General features: G+C 30.6%; 1 protein-coding gene across 1 annotated transcript; it reads right to left on the reverse strand.

Annotated features, from left to right (window-relative positions):
• Positions 1-453: 453 nt before the first annotated feature.
• Positions 454-14,592, reverse strand: LOC126836077 (protein NDNF). The gene is made up of 9 exons (XM_050569083.1): positions 14,287-14,592; positions 11,838-12,067; positions 4,076-4,188; positions 3,735-3,975; positions 3,502-3,652; positions 3,179-3,403; positions 2,870-3,103; positions 1,525-1,805; positions 454-1,428 (listed from the first exon to the last, which is right to left on the reverse strand). Exons 2-9 carry the CDS (start codon positions 12,062-12,064, stop codon positions 1,290-1,292), a joined length of 1,611 nt encoding a protein of 536 aa, XP_050425040.1. The 5' UTR covers positions 12,065-12,067; positions 14,287-14,592; the 3' UTR covers positions 454-1,289.
• Between the last annotated feature and the right edge of the window lie 889 nt (positions 14,593-15,481).

The raw sequence follows: 15,481 nt of genomic DNA on the forward strand, positions 1-15,481 counted from the left end.
ATTAGGTTATCTAAGCTGAAATAAAAGGAGAAATATTTTTATTTATCAAAAATCGTGATAGTTAATAATTATTGTAGTTCATTAATATCTACATAATTTTATTTACAATAAAATGGTTATACGATTATAAATGGTAATATTGGTGTTATTTTAGATTTAAATATTAGGGGATAAAAGTTTTAGATAAATTTGGAATTTGGGTTCACGATCAATTATTTATTTCAATTATTTTATTATCACGAGTTAAAATAATTTAATTATAACGTTTATTATCAAAATATACTTTTTTTTCAATTATTACAAAAATGTATTTACAATGTAATAGTATTTATAACGTTTTTAACAACGAACTTTAGACAAATAATGTCGAATAAATATATATAATAACAAAAAATATTTTAGTAAATCAATTATTATCATTCCATAAAAACTATGATAAAATTATAAGTTACTTAAAAAGTGAAGTCTAATAATTAATAAATAAACAACATGTTCATAAATAATTGTACATAAAAATGTGTAATAATTGTAAAGCAAAACATATAATTACAATTTATAATAAGTTATCTGTCTCTTTTTACAGTAGTAAATTGATTATAAGTAATCCTAAGAACTGATTCAACCATTAATATGATGTAAATAGCTGACCTAACATAGGTCATATTTGGGGTTCATTCGACAATAATCCAAATTTAATGATCTCGAATTCCACAGACCCCTTCCTGACAAGATTAAACTGTCAGCGTGATACACGGTAGGTTGTACAAAGCGGCATTAATATAGGTACATAATATGCAGTACCCATCAACACCGCATATTGACACATTTTAATAAGTATACCTTTTAAACTATCCTATTATTCTTGTTTCAGAATGTTTGATGATAAATTATAGCTACCTATTTAATCACTTTTCAGTGCACGTATGTTATCCCAACAAAACAGATGTCCTGTCTTTTGTACAATAATAAAAACATTATAATGGTATAGAATAACAATCGGGGCGTTTCTCACTCCTATTGAAAATGTTTTACAACATAATTTTTAGTAACGGCAAGCAATAATAATAATAATAATAATAATAATAATAATAATAATAATAAAAACTAATAGTAACAATAATAAAAATGTACAAAAAATGATCATAAGATAAAGTATTTAAACGTAATAATACTATGAAGGATTACAGAACGGAGAAGACGACAGTCTCAACAATTAGCGTAGGCATTTGTCGATGAATGGAACAGTTGGGTTATGTTGGTTTTTTAATAAACCACAGTCGTTTAAAGTTTTAGTTGAGCCCACAGGTGTTTGTATCCACTTTTAGTCGGTCGTACGATAATGTTCTACCTTTGAGTTTGGTAACGGTCACTTGAATGGTATAGGTCAACGACGGTTTCAGCTTTAATATTTTTTCAATGACTGGTTTCCTAATAACATTTGTACATGCAAATTAGTATGTTTGTCTGGTGACAGTGGTTTTATTTCAATGGTCACTAATTTAATGGAATAGGTACAACACTTACTTATTGCCACCGAAATAACACTTCTTTTTGATATTGGAATTATTGTTTCTTCTAACCATTGAACGGTTTGAGATGGTGCATTGATCTGGTTTCGTCGAAAATTCTACATTGTTATTGTATTCTTGTACATAAACGCAATACGATACACTTCTGTCAGATTTAGCAGGCAGCCATCCAATTGTTACCGATTGACAGTCATTGCGTTTACCGTATTTTATTAAGCTTAAGTCTGCAGGCATATCAGGCATAGGAAACATTTTCTGTCGAACTGTTGCCATCACCTGTTACAAGAATAAATGGTTAAATATAATTACAAAAAGAAGCTTGATAGTTCAAAAAAAAGAAAGAAAAGATAATTATTTCACAAAACATTGAAGAGTTGATTATTATCATTTAGATATAGATTAGTACTTTTTAAAATTCTCTCTATACTGTTTATGTGCATTGAGCCAACTTTTTAGAAAATGTAAACTAATGTATTTTTTTAATTTTATTTAAACAAATAAAATAATTTTAAAAATATTTTACAACAGAATAGTTTATGTAGATAGTTTAATTTAACATTTTTTATCGAAAAATATATTTTATAATCAATTGTTTTTTTCACAAAAATAACGATTTTTATTTTTATTTTAATAGAAAATAAATCAGTAAGGTGACCAATATTTAGTAATGATTTAACGATAAAACAACCTTTCATTCTATTTTTTTAATCAATTGTTCTTTTCCATTAAACAATAGAAATCAGTGTATTAAATAATTGTATTTATATTGTAAGTATTAATTCTATTATTTGAGATAAATTTTTAAATTGCAGACAAATAATTTGAATCAATTAATTTATTATTATCTACACTCTGAATATTGTATAGTTACCACTTTCTTTTTACAAGTAACAGTTAATAAATATAATGAGAAAATTTAATAGGAGCGTTGGGAAATAAAAACATATTTTGGAAGTAATATTGTTATTTGATTGTATTCTGTGACCTTAATGACATTAACTGTAAAATTAATGGGAGCAATAATACGTCCAGTGCATTATTGTAAAATTATAATATAATAAAATTATATTTAATACATTTTATTGATAAGTTCCTACAAAAAGTGTAGTGAAAGATTATTATTAATATTGCAGTTTTACAGCAAGGTAACTTACTCTACTGGTATTGATAATTACTGATAATATTATAAAGAGGATCATGTTGTTTTTGCATGGTTCCTCGCTATATTATTATCAGTACTATAACGCCCTCTATAGCTGTTGCTGACAAACGATAATACGATATTTAACTAAAACAGTAACACTAAAAAAAAAAAATATATCTCGATTGGTTTTATATACCTCAATGGTTCTGACGCGTTGAGTTTCATCCACGGAAACCGTTTCCACTTTTAAGACGTATCTCTCTCCACGTTTAATGTTGTTTAAAATTAATTTTTCGTAGCCAAATACTCGTTTCTTCAGCAGCAATACTTTTTTATGTCTGATTTCTACATCCACGACCCCGTTACACGACATCACGTACCAATATAACGTACTAGGGTCACCGCCATCAGCCATTGTTTTACGACCTACCTAAAATGAAATCGAGGTTATTGATCAATTTAAAATCGAACCCGAAGCGCCCACAAATTAAATCAGCCCACCAACCTTGTACCTGAAGGATGCTCTTCCGCTCAAAGCTCTCAGATTGACTATTTCGGGTTTGGCATCCTTTAGCCCGAGTGGTCTTGGCCTTTGAAATGTATATGTAGCGTTTGCGTGTTGCGTTGGTGACATGCGAGACCCGTTGACGGCAAACACCGTAAAGTAGTATGTCTTATCGTTGACCAGATTATTCAAAGTATAGTGTGTGTTGCCTTTTAAGTAGTGTATCTATATACAAAATAAAAAAAAAACTAAATTGTATACTATTTCTCTTTTTAAACGGATCATTTCAACTACTTATTTTTATAATTAGTATAGGTATTTACCTCCAATCGTTCGTTTAGAGGCGAGTCTTCGTTTTCAATGGACGAATTCAATTGTTTGTCTGCCAATCTGCCCTCGGCTTCACACAACGTGGAATAAATTTTCGATGTACTGATAACTAAATAATACTCCATTAGGTGATGATCCACCGGGCTATAAAAAATAATTCATAGAAATTCTGAAATATTATTGTTATACTTAATGATTTTGTGCAAAAATAAAAAAATGAATCTACCTTAAGTTCCATCTGAGCGCAACTTTTTCACCTTCTCTTTTTATTTTAATACATCTCGGCCAAATTTGCTCTACGGGAGATTTTTTCCCAAAAGATAAATCAACCTTGACTTGTAAATCGTCATTTACAGCTTGAGCCGTTATAAAGTATAGGCCAGGAATAGCCTTAGGTCGAAAATAGGTCGTGGGTATTGATACGCCGGTGTACTCAGCCAATAATGGTCCGGTTTTTGGTCCGTTCACTAAAGTCACACAATACATATTGACAAAATATTTACCATTTGCGTGAAATAGCATTAAGTAGGTATTTCTTGTAATAATGTAATCTACTTATTTACGTACATTTTGTTCGCGGTTCCTTTACGAATGTTAGGTACCAGTTTAGCGTAGAGCCGCACGGCGATACGGTAATAGTTAGGCTCTTATCCGTGTCTTGAGGTATCAAAATGTAAATTCTGCGTGGACATAAAGTATGTGTTAATTGAAATGAAAATTATGGTTTATTAAGACACACTAAAGTAAAAATGATATGCTAAAGAAATACCAACGCGTTTATAATAATTAGTTTTTGACTTCACAATGGTCTAATTTTAATTAATCGTAAATAGGTACTGATGCGTTCCCTTTTAAACGTCGTACAGCAAAGTTAAGAAAAAACTTTGATAGAAAACTAATAGGTAGGAGCCAAAACGTAGGTACTTGAGTTTATCGATGATAATTTCCTCGCATAGACATGTTTCTAAATAGGTACGAATAAATATTATAGTAGGCATTAGTCATTAATATTTAATATATTTGATGAAAATAAGAATCCGTTGTCATCTAAACATAGATACAGCCAGTTCTCAAGATGTGTTTACATAGACATTGATATTAAGGTCTATAATAGTTAATCAAGAAGTAAAATGTGGTTAGTCTAACAGACCATGTTCCCATAGAAGGAAATCACACGTAGTAATTTGTTTTGTATTTTTTTCCATCCAATTTTCTGAGAAGTTATCAATAATAGTACAGACGTTTCCGGAAGAGGTGTACAATTTGTCATTTCAACAGATCAAATTTTTACTGATCAGCATATAGACTAGACGGTGTCATTAATTATTAACATTGATGGTACAGGATTTGTAGGATTTCTTTGAAGGTTAAAAAAACCAAATCAATCAAATACATTCCACGAGACGGAAAATATGTATAGTTTACAGTTTAAAAATTTGTTAATTGATGCGTCTGATATAGATTTAATCCACTTTTTCCCCAGACAATAATTTTATTTTGCTGATGATACACATAGAGAGGCATTAAAAAAATGTCTTCTAATATCAACAGGATGCAGTTTCTTAACAATATCCGAGCCAATCAAATAAGTCTGGATCCGGGGAACGTGTTGGTTTTATAATAATATACATTTTTTGCTCCTGTTGACCCTGAGTAATCTATTGTCATAGACCATAGTTTATTAATTAATTTTTTTTTTTACAAACTTGTATTGATTATAATAATGTGTATCGAATAGTTTAAGGATAAAAATTAGGAAATGTATTTTCCTCTTCCCAAATATTAAATCAGAAAAACTTCTTCATAATAAAAATGTTTAAACATCTTCTTTTTGAATATTATTAATATTTTTTTAAGTGATGGAAGAAAAAGAGTAAAGACTAAATTTGTCTTGGAATTTCAATTTTATTAAACAGTATATAGAATTAAAATATGAGCTGGAGGTTCATATAATAATAAAGAAAAGCATGTAATAAAATTGAAATGATATCAAGAATGGTCGAAGCCTGCGGTGAGAGTTTTAAGTTCCGGAAATATAAAATTTTAAAGACGGAGGATAGAACATTTTTCTATATCATTAAATGAATAATAAATCTGTAAGAATAATATCGGTTAAGTATAAAAATGTAAACGCTTAGGAAAGAGAGGTCATAATAGAAGCGAATTATAGGTAACAATATTAACCAATACCTAGTATTATTAGTACTGAAAATGTTAAAATATTATATCGACTAGGTTTATGATCTTTCAAAACTGGTCTTAGTAAAATAATAACTTCTAATTTATTGTAAATTTATAATTATAGTTTTTTTTTTTTTGAGAATATCAATTTCACCATAACGGCATAGACTTTTATTTTTTGACGTCATATTATGATCAAACCATATCAAAACATTAGACTCCCAAACAAACGGAACAGTTTTACTATATTAGACAATGTTACCGAGTAGAACACAATTAAAAATAATAAACTATAATAACTTATCATTGTATAACCGTTACTTTGTCAACTATGCGTAGAACTCATATTTATAGTAATACAGCTGTAACGTAGAGCGAGTGTAATTAAAAATAAAATAATAAAGTATGCGACATACGCGCTTATAATATGTAAATTCATAGTGTTATCATATATGTATACACACATATATGATACATATACATTTGTGACGTACCTATATGTATATACTGTATAAAAACATTGAGATCCCAGTTGAGATAACGAGAATCCTACATCGTCTAGACTGAAGTTTATTTTTTCTAGGCCAAGGATAATTTTGGCGGTGCACTAACCCGGGGTATCTCGACGTGTAATATTTCTTAATGATAATACGTACATATTGTACTTGAAACTAGGAAATACACTGTATTATTGTTGCAAAAAAAAAAAAACATTACAATAATAAAGGTCAACACCAACGCATCGTTACAGAATTAGCAGTATAATCTATTGCAACCGTCGAGTTACTGCTGTCAATGCGCTTGCGAACAACGGCCCCGGATTGTTATTATTATTATTATTATATGTATATATAAATATATATATATATTATGCATGCATGTATTTTATTTTGCCATTTTTTCAAGTGTACCACCAGCTCCCCCCGTCATCGTCGTTATCAATAATGCATTCTATTTGGGCGTTGCAGCGTTGCCACCGGGTGACGACCTGTAAAATTTTGAAGAAACAACCGATATGTGTTGTTTGCACGTACATTATACACAACAGTGGAGACGTGTATGTATCGGAAAGCAGTTATCGAAATTATAATAATATATGATTTGTAAAAAACGCGAAAAGTTAATTTATTGAAATTGCTGAATTTGTTTTATACATTTGTGTTTATTTTTCTGTAAACATTTAGGTACCTATATAAGATTTTAATGTAACATAATATCAAAACTATTGCCAACGAACGGCTTGCTTTCGGGGGATAATTTTAAATAAAAAAACCAACTATGGCAAAACGTTTTATGTATAAGTTAGTAAATTAAAATATATGGATTTTAAATGTTCACTCACGTCTTTAAGCCTTTAACTACTCGCGGCCGAAGCAATATATTTTCACTTGTGCCATGCTTCGAACGCTTTTCTATTCAATTCTAATACAGTTATTTATTTGTTAGGTACTCATAAAATATTTACGTTGTAACCAGTATTCATAAGAACAGACATTTTTGTTTTTACCAGTAGCACAACACTATATCGGATGAAAATACCTATAAACGTATCAATTTATAACAATATGGAAGAGCTAAATGTAATGTGGTCCAGTCAGTGGTCGTTACATGACGGTTAACTACCTAAAAGCAATGGCCGAGCACTATCATTGGTCCGACCACTTTCACGGTTATGTCCACGATTCTGAGAACAGCCTTACCCTCAGTTAAAATTGACAAATGGCATTTTTTTTTTTTTTAAATCAACCGTATGTTATGCTTATTACGTAGGCACTTACACTTGTAGTGCTTGTTTTTTTGACGGATAAATGGTTGTTATTTTTTATAACACTTCGTATAATATTGTTTTTCAAATTTTATTTTATCACCAATATTGTTTGAACGTTTTATATTCGTTTTACGCCCGCCATTATATATTATACCTACTTTATGGTTACTCGTAGCTCAGAGCATAAAGTTATTGTTATAATACGAGTACCGACTACCTATCGAATATGACTGGAGAAATGTATCAGAAAATATTCAGAAATAATTTGTTTTGGTTTAAATTGTATACTGCACCGCAGTTATAATTTGGCACAGTCGTAATAAATATGTGCCAATATTTTGTTTTAATTTATTGAGCACTCTACAGACTACAATATCACAGACGATTACAAGGTTCTCGACTAATGCATAAATTAATTAATATTGATAAACCCGTTGGTAAAAGAAGAAAATTGCTAAAAATGTCCACACTGGTTAATAACTGTTTTATCTCATAAATTTCAATTTGTTAATTAGTTTGTTGCAAAAGTACCTATTGTATATTTATTATTACATTACCTACAAACATGTGTTTAATTATAAATAAAATATGATAACTACCTGAAATCTCGTGGAGTTTAACGTGTATACCAGCTACTATGGTGCTAACGCGGGAGGCAACTATTATTTTTTTACCAACAATTTTACGATAAGAAATAAAGGTCACCGGAGAGAAGTCGGATATGATTGGGAGGCACCTCAGATGAAAAATGTTGACTACCTGGCACGGAAGGCAACTAGTAGTTTATGAAACAAGAAGTTACGATAAGAAAGGGAGGCAATTCGTATGCGCCCACCTACACCTATAAACTTCACCTGAAAATTGTTACAATAGCCTTAAACACTTTAAAAATATTAACAAATCATACTAATATTAACGATTTTATACAGTTTTTAATTTATTTTTATTATCAAAATAATATATATATATATATATATATTTTTTTATTATTATTAGATATTTTTAAAACTGACAAATGAATTCCTTAATTTCCTTAGATTACTATTTTTAGTTATTTGAAGAGTCCGGTGCAAGAACCGGCTATGCCCATTTCTTATAAAAAATTGTTTTTTCGTGGAAAAATATTCATGGATAAATTATTTATATTTTTTTGCATAAAACAGTAAAATATGACTATTACCTTCAAAGATATTACAAAACGCATTTTCCCCTATCAATAGTGGTAAATGGGACAACGGATTTTTGTTTGACCGTCCTGAAAATGTTCAAAATATGGATATAGCCGGTTCTTGCACCGGACCCATCATTGTCCAAAGCGCAACAAACTTTTGAATTTTAACTGTGAACGTGTATATTAACATAATATCTAAAGACTATACTTCTAAGAGTAAAATAATTTGCTGAAAAGTTTCACTGGTCGATTACCGGTTTTGAATAATTAGGTACTTTTAAAGTTGTAAGGTTTTAAAATTTAGGACGGGAGATGAAGTGCGATTGAAAAACGTGCAAAGATAGAAATAACACTACACTTCACCCTTTAACCTGCTAAATGGACCCTGCATATGTTTTAGGCTAGCACAATTAGCATATTGGCAAAAAAACAATTGTTAATACACCGTTCCGACACACTTTCTAAGAATTTTCTTTATTGTGTTTGTCCTGAGGTGTTGATAAAATTTTGAATATTAAAGTCGACAGCCTGCCTATGCCCTATACCTGCCTATCATGTATAATGAGTGGAGTCATAAGGTTTGGACTACGTGGCATCATCTGAGAACAATACGTAATTGAGTAACAAATATTATTACGTTTTATAACGATATGGAAGGTATTTTTTCATAAAGGCTTTGTCGGCCGAGTAAAACAAAAAAACAATGAAGGGTAAATGTAAAGTACTGTTGACGTGCATATCTGATCCCAACAGTGCTAACATAATTAAACTAAATTCGTAGAATAATTCTTAAAATAATATAATATTATTGTAGATAGCATAATCTTAAACATAATAGTAATTTTGTTACCTCATACTTAATGCGCACTGTTTTTTTATTTTAATAATTATTACATTCATTTTGACCTCAAAGAATGATTTTTGATTTCGTTTTGCAGTAATCAGAACATCGCGAAAATAAAATTTATCTGTATAGCCGACCATCTAACAATATTACAATAATAGAAATTATTCTGTTTTTTGTTAATATATTCTTAATTGTAAAGAGCGATATTTAATATGTTCAATACTTCAATGGCCACGTAACTTGTTATCTATGCAAACTACTATTAGTTAATGTAAAAGAAATTAAATGTTAACTCATCTAGGCAGGAAAAGACAAAACGTAATAATGCGCTGAAAATAATATTAAGAAGTTAATAAGATAATCTGAGCAAAAATTGTTTAGGATATTTACATATTTTATAAATTTAATGTACACCTTTTTAAGTTACTCATCAAATAATTACTCTAGGATTGGATTTAAAGTGTCAGTATTTGCTGTCTGACCTAGCTTCTTATTAATAATTTAATTAATATAACATATATTTAATTTAGTCTTAAAGAAGGAATATGTAAAAATTTAAACTTGGTCGGATAATATTATAATGTTTAGAGCTGACTCAAAGCTTTTGTCTTTTACATTTGATTAACACATGATAAGTTGATACTTATTTGTTACTTTTTTTTTTTAGTGTTGCAGCTCGTTTGAAATATGATGAAATATACTTAAAAAAAGTGTAAGAGAAAAATATTTGATATCATTACTTAAAAGTTAATATAAAAATAAACATGCTGTTTTTTTTTTAAGTAAATAAACAATGTAGTCAATAAATCAAATATTTTTCTCATACATTTTTTAAAAGTTTTTACTGTCATCTTTTCTACAAGATCACTCCGAATATTGTAGCTCCACAATTAGTCAATAATCCGATATCAAATATTTTTCTAGTATACTTTTTTGAAGTTTTTTTTGTCATCTTTCCAACAAGCCCAAAACGAAATTTCAGTTTTGAAGCTTAAAAATTGAAAAAAAAAATTAAAAGAAAAAAGATATTAATCAAAACACGTTTTAATGAAATAGAAAAGTAGCTTAGAGTCACCCTTAATATTATCTGATTTTCAAAAATTGACTTATTTTTTTACCCTAAATTAAAGATTTTTTGGGTAAACAAAAAAAAAATTATTTTTGGGTCTGTCTAATATCTTATATATAATACTTATTCGTTATATATATTTTTTTTTAAATTATTATAAATCTTAATATTGTTCTTTCGTATTTATCAAAATTCAACGATCAACTGATTTAATTGATGTAGATGTATAATATATTTAAAGTATAATATTAATTAGGTTGTAATATTAAAACATGATATTGAATAATAATCAAATATTTTATAACGAAATGTTGAAAATGTTTACGTTTGCTATTAATTAACAAAATATAATAGTTACTGAAATTTGCTACATCAACGTTAATATATTATAATATAATATTATATCATAGTTATAATATTTCGATCCCACACATCTAATCAAAAATAGATCGGCTATGAAACAACAACATTTTGTTTTTGAACTAATTTCTGTTATTAAACATTATTTTTTAAAGATACAATACTATGTATTATGCGTTTTTTAAGTATTGAAACAATGCAAATTCACGTCGAAGGTAATGCATTTTTTAAAATACAAGTATTGCCATTGTACATTATAATATTAGTGTTATTAACTATTTTACTACCTATAGATTTCATTGTTCGAGTGAAAAATTCGATAATCGCTAATTTGAAATACTGTAACCGAATAAAACCTGTTTCTCGACCATAAATAGTTTATTGCTAACCTAAATATCGGTAGCCCAAAATATGTAGTCATAATATAATTTATACATATGAATTGTTTAAATAATTTACATTTTTTATTATCTAGTAACTATTAACTAGATTCTAGTTAATAAAATATAATTATGCGTTACTATTTACCGGCATTATTATGTATATATATCTTAGCTCCAGTTGATAAGCCTCATTTAAAAAAAAAAAAATTAAATAAATCTTAAAGAGACCATTCTGCTCAGGGAAACCAAGACCTGTCAATTGAAGTGGCGAGAATCAAAAAGTTATAAGTGGTTTTAAAAAAAGTATTACTGGAGAGCAAAAGGGAAACTATTTTTTTACATCTTCTTATACAAGATGATCATTATAATTTATTTAATATTTAATTTTTTTTTAATTGACGAAAAATTGTTAAATAAATACGAAGTATAAGGTTTCAACGACAAATACTTTACATAGGTAATAAAATTGTAGTTTGAAAAAATTGTCCCCGGTACCCTTAGTTGTAACGCTTTAATTAGATGGCACTTATAAAACAATAATATTACTTACTCTTTTTTGGTTTTGGTAATGGTTCCCGTATACGTCATGTCACCTTGCATGAGCACCAAACTTTCGGGTGTCTTTCTTGGTATCGCTCCTTGCGGTAGCCGATCGGCTAGCTGATCCGCCAGTTGATCCTCCATCTGCAAATCGTCCTCGTCGTCCATCATATCCATCGAATTGGCCGTCAACAGCAGCTCGACCATTAAAAAAACCAACCATAACCGTACTACCATCGTCTAAAATCACACAGGGGAAAAACCCATCAAACAAAAGAATTAGTAATCATCATTAATATTTACAAAACGGTCAACTGTTAATATTATTATTATTCATTATTGTGTACATGGAAATATATAAAACATTTTTTACCGCTCTACCTCAACACTTGTACAGCCGCGTCTCTCTCGCCGGCTTGTGAGTAACAGTGGGAGTGTTGTAAAAAGAAGTTTTTTTTTTTGCGCACGAAGAACAATGCCGGCTCTCGTGGGGTATAGTGTACTTTTTTCCATGTGCGGGCGAAGATTGAAACGAGCAGCGGGTGGACGGGAGATCTAGATATTACGGGTTCGAATTTCAACTGGTCGCTAATTTTACACGGAGCGAACACGTAGAAAAAAAACAGACAAAGACGACACGAACAAGTTTATTTACATAAAAAAAAAACCGTATTGGAAAAAACGGAGCCTGGAAGTTAGATGGGGAAGCCAGTGTTACGAAAAAAAAAATTAGTACACTAGTCAATAGTATATACACACACATACACGTTAAAACACTAGTATGTAAGTCTACACCGGGAGATTTCGTTCTCGTTTTTTTTTTGCTTTTTTTCGCGCAAATTTTTACAATTCCAACAGAATTACACGACAATCGTGCAGCATGAAACACTATTCACATAGGTCAATATTGCCGAATTCGCATCATTCTGATTACAATGTTTGTGTGCATATTATGCGGTTTTTTTTACACTTTAGGAGCAATTATTATTATTATACAGCTAAAATATATTATCAACGGACGTATTAAGGATTGTATTATACAATTAAGCGGTTCCTTGGAAATAAATCTTCCGCAAATTTCTATTTATCCACTATACACGAATAACATTGGCGTTTTAACGGTGTTTCTTTCGGCCGGAGGGCAGAGCTGATGTAAAAAGTATAATAATAATACAAATATATTTTAATATGAAATATCGAATAACGAGGAAATTATTGCCCGGAGGTGTCGTTACAAATTGTTTTCACTATAATCTAAAATTTATAATAATAATAATTATAACATGATACTATAAAGGTTTATAAAAAAAACCTATAATATTATTCAAAACGATTTGTACGTGTCACTCCGGCACGAATGTAATTATAATTTCGGTAATTGCGCTTGGCGTTTATCGATAAAAAAAAACCCGTAGGTAACTTGGTTGTATAAAAAATAATCACCTCTTGTGACACTGTACGCAATGTGGGTGAACATTCCTGGGGTTGGTTAAACTCCCCGTAAAGGTTCACATGACGAATTGCCTCGAAAGAATAAAAAAAAAATACTTGAAGACTGGATTGAAAAATCGACGTACCTTAGGGTGTATAATAACAATGTTATAAGGAGGGTTTTTTTTTTGTTATATTATGTTCCTGTATATCTTTTGATAAAATAATAATAATACATTACAGGCTTTTTTGTGTGTGAGTGTGTGTGTATACGCAGTCCTTAGTGTGTTTTTCTAGAGAAATATTATTATTTTTGACTTTGAGAAGCATTCGCGACGGGCTGTCGTCGAAGGCGTTTATTTTCCGGGGATGGATTTAAAGAGGACAGCGTCTATCGGTAGCTGTTGCTGATAATTTGTCGAACGGTAATTACTCATCTAGTCGGGCTTCAGCAGCAGGAAATCTATTTTCGTTCGACGGCAAAGCGAACAATATATTGTGTCTTTTTGCTCGACAATGGCGAAAAGAAACAATGCCTGTGAGGCACCGATAGGGCACATATAATGAAATAGACGAGGTCAGAAACGCAGAGATACACACACAAACGTATTTTTAAGTCTAAATCCGTCATCGCATCCCCTCGTGGTATTTGTCGCCAAATATGTTGGACCGATGCCCAATAAAAGAGACCGGCGGCGATTGAGCGCAGACGTGACCGCCGCAAAAGGGTGCAACAACTTTGCAGTTATCGTCGTTTTTTTCAGACCGAAAGTGCATTAATAATAATTGTTTTTGTTGTCGCATTGCCGATATTGTTTTAAGACGAGAAAACTAAAAAGCGAATAAAATAGTAGATATATTTTAGCTCCTGTGTTTTTTTCTTTTTCATTTCTGTTAATTTACGCTCTCTACTACTGTAACCAACACTAATTATCAAAGCAAATAACGAATCCACCAATATTGTTATGATAGCAAAATTCTCAATAAAATAAAGCCCAATAACACTTAATATTTATGGAATTACTCACTGTATTGTGTCGAACCGTTCACCGCATGAGACCATACGTACAGCAATTGTATTTTGAACAGTTTCGTTAGATCTAATCGCACAATCGAAGCAAATAGTCGCTTTTCAATAAATGTAAATTACTATATAAATTCATGAACGCACGTAAAAAAAAAATTAAATAAAATTAATTGAAAAAAAATCAAATAAAATAACGCAACAAGAAATACACGAGCAAACGATGTAACGTGTGTCCGACTCGAGACGGTGTGCGTGCTCACTACGCGGCGTTCGGACAGCAGCTATTACGGTGGTGCGGTAAAACCGAGCCCTTATAAACCCAAACTGGAGTCTGGACTGTCTGGAGACTGCATATATGTCTCCTCTACTCCCGTTTTAGAGACAATTCACACACACACACAAGCGTGCCCACCCCCCCAAACCGCCTATCACGCATGCGCCATGTTACTCTTTATTTTTCTTTTAGCTTTTTTCCCTACTTCTCATTTAGTTTGCTCTTTTTTTATTATTTTATATTTCATTATACAATTATTATTATTGTCACTGCATTGTACCGTAATAAAAAAAAAAAATAGGTAGGTACGAAGGGTAAATATTATTCCTTGACCCCTATCGTGATTGAATTAGTATTTTTTAATTGAATTTAAAGCATGTAGAATACTGGGTATAATATCGTACATATGATAATGCTTTACTGACTTTTTGTTGTCACGTATATAAGTACTCGCCAATTTCTTTCTCACTCCGTCTCCGTCTCTCTCTTCACATATTAAACGTACACAGATATACAAACACACACATATATGTATAATATAATATGTATGTATGTTTTTTTCCGCACTACGCACGATATTGGTGCAGAATCCGCAATGAGTAACGTGTGTGGCGCCTGAGTTGCATGGGAATTTTAACTCCTTCTCTTTCCAATACGTTATTCCCCTGCCGCCCACATCCGCAACAATATACGCGGTGCAACCCCCTCCCCCCCTCCCGCGAACGATAAATCTCTAATTAACAGCTTGCTGAAACTTTACCTAATAATCGTCTTCGAAACAATTATTATATTGTGGTCTGTAACGGTGCCTGTGCACACGATGATAATATTGAAGGCGATGGAAGGACGGAGATAGATCACGGGACAAGGCGAAGTGAAGAGGGGGGAGGGGTGAGGGAAGGGAACAAAACGCATGTGCAAA

The sequence above is a fragment of the Adelges cooleyi genome, unplaced genomic scaffold (genome assembly GCF_023614345.1).
Source record: "Adelges cooleyi isolate 19-005CV unplaced genomic scaffold, UGA_ACOO_1.1 ACOO_flye_CR_arks_rails_tigmint_CR_PRNA_23, whole genome shotgun sequence".
Lineage (NCBI taxonomy): Eukaryota > Metazoa > Arthropoda > Insecta > Hemiptera > Adelgidae > Adelges > Adelges cooleyi.

Coding starts and splice junctions, on each gene's coding strand:
- LOC126836077 (XM_050569083.1), bottom strand. CDS start 12,064: ATGGTAGTACGGTTATGGTTGGTTTTTTTAATGGTCGAGCTGCTGTTG. Junction 3,104..3,178: donor GAGCATCCTTCAGGTACAAG/GTTGGTGGGCTG, acceptor ATTTCATTTTAG/GTAGGTCGTAAAACAATGGC. Junction 1,806..2,869: donor AACGCGTCAGAACCATTGAG/GTATATAAAACC, acceptor TTCTTGTAACAG/GTGATGGCAACAGTTCGACA.